The 2131-nt window shown below is 37.0% G+C and overlaps 1 protein-coding gene across 1 annotated transcript; it reads left to right on the top strand.

Annotated features, from left to right (window-relative positions):
* The first annotated feature begins 1321 nt into the window (after positions 1–1321).
* On the top strand, positions 1322–1864 carry LOC113333420. Its single transcript, XM_026579927.1, has 2 exons — positions 1322–1499; positions 1608–1864. Exons 1-2 carry the CDS (start codon positions 1322–1324, stop codon positions 1862–1864), a joined length of 435 nt encoding a protein of 144 aa, XP_026435712.1.
* Positions 1865–2131: the final 267 nt, after the last annotated feature.

Below are 2131 nucleotides of genomic sequence, written 5' to 3'. Positions count from 1 at the left end.
AATAATGCAGCTGTGTTGTGTAACTTGTGTTAGATAACTGGGCATTTCTCCCTTAGCTTAGGTAGACCAATCTTGTAGATGTAGGTGCTAATTTGATTGTGTCCTGTATATAGCTTTACTGAGTTTTTAGTTTTATTCTGTAATCTGTACCTAATACCCTAATAGTATTACTCAAAATGTAAATATTAGGATATTAAGGGAGAAATGCCCTTACATTTTGAGTACTACTCAAAATATGACCTATTTACTGTAGGTGAAATTCCATTACATTTTGCGATTCCTCTGCCCTTCCCAATCCCGATGCTAAGCACGCTAGGTACTGGCCGTGCGATCTCCGCCGGGACGCAACAAAGTGTAAAACTTCGATGTCTGGCATCTCTGTAACTAATTATGACTTAAAATTTTATCACTACTACAAATTACAAAATAATGAGAAGCTATGGAAAAATCTTACTATGCGACCAAGTAATCTCCTTTCCTAAGTTTTTCTATGAAAGAAAAAAAAAAGGCAAACTCTTACTGTGCAGGATAAAACTATTAGGCTAATATTAGGCTATAAAGGCATTTCACAATTGTTTACATTTGAGTAGTACTATTAGGCATTTCACAGCTATGGAAAACACTGTACTGCACTTCATCTCCCTTATTCTTGTACTACCTAATAGTACTACTCAAATGTAAACAATTGTGAACCGCCTTCATAGCCTAATATTAGCCTAATAGTTTTATCTTGCATAGTAAGAGTTTGCCCTTTTTTTTTCCTTCATAGAAAAACTTAGACGAGGAGATTACTGGGTCGCATAGTAAGAGTTTTCCATAGCTGCTCACTGTTTTGTAATTTTTTGTAATTTGTAGTAGTGATAAAATTTTAAGTCATAATTAGTTACAGAGATGCTAGACACACCGAAGTTTTACACTTTGTTGCGTACCGGCGGAGATCGCACTGCCAGTACCTAGCGTGCTTAGCATTGGGATTGGGAAGGGCAAAGGGATCGCGCGGACCTTATCTTGCGTGCTTAGCATCGAGATTTGGAAAGGGCATATGTGGGCCCATCATCCTCTCACATGGTACCGACCCTCGGTGCTTTGTTTCACTGTGTCAATCATTTCCGTTATACTCTTAGTTTGAATTGGAAATGGGAGTCCGATGAGTTTGGTCCGATTGAGTCATTTTTTAAAGGGCATTTTGGTCTAGAAAATATTGAATCCAACACACAGATAAATCAGCGAGTTGAGTATGAGTTTTTCATTTTTATTTTGAGATTTTATTTTCTCTCTAGAAAAAGCACAAACCACCCCTACTAGTACCACCACTATCACCATGGGAATTTTCATTCATGATCTTCCAAATCACTACCCAGAAACACAAAAAGTTTACTCAGTAATCATAGACGATGATCGAATCAGAACAATCTTCACTAAGCATTCTTCAACAGTTGATCACTGGAATAGCAGGATTTACAGTGATTACAATGGAGTACTAGATCATCTTATCGTTGGTCTTGATGTGGAATAGAGACCTGCTTATGGCCGTTACAGAAATCTAGTAGCAACATTACAACTCTGTGTTGGTCGTAGATGTTTGATTTTCCAAATCAAACATGCAGATGAAATCCCTTCTTCTCTTGTTGAGTTTCTCGGAGACCCTGATTTTACATTTGTTGGGGTTGGGATCGATGAAGATGTTAAGAAACTTGATGATGATTATGACTTAGAAGTTGAGGTTGTTGTTGATCTTAGGTGTTTGGATGCTGATAGGTATAATTCGAAGGAACTCAAGAATGCTGGGTTGATGGGATTGGCTGGAATTGTATTAAATTATGGTGATACTCAAAAAAAAACCAAGGCATGTTACTATGAGTAACTGGGAGGATTATTGGCTTTCTCTCGATCAGATTAAGTATGCTTGCGTTGATGCTTATGTTTCTTTCCAGATCGGTAAAGAACTCATCTGAAAATGGTGTGAATCGTCGATTTCCGGTTCTGTTATGTTTTTTTTTGCATGCTTGTTTAGGAAGATGTTATTAGGTTCTTAGTGTCTTATGCTTTTTTTTTATTAGTGATATAAAAGATGAAGTTAGGGTTTCAAGGTTTTGCATGCGAGTAAAAGAAGATCAATTTTTATCTAACA

The sequence above is a fragment of the Papaver somniferum genome, chromosome 1, assembly GCF_003573695.1.
Source record: "Papaver somniferum cultivar HN1 chromosome 1, ASM357369v1, whole genome shotgun sequence".
NCBI lineage: Eukaryota > Viridiplantae > Streptophyta > Magnoliopsida > Ranunculales > Papaveraceae > Papaver > Papaver somniferum.
Note: the sequence above shows the minus strand (reverse complement) of the source record. Positions and strands in the feature narration are given on the sequence as shown.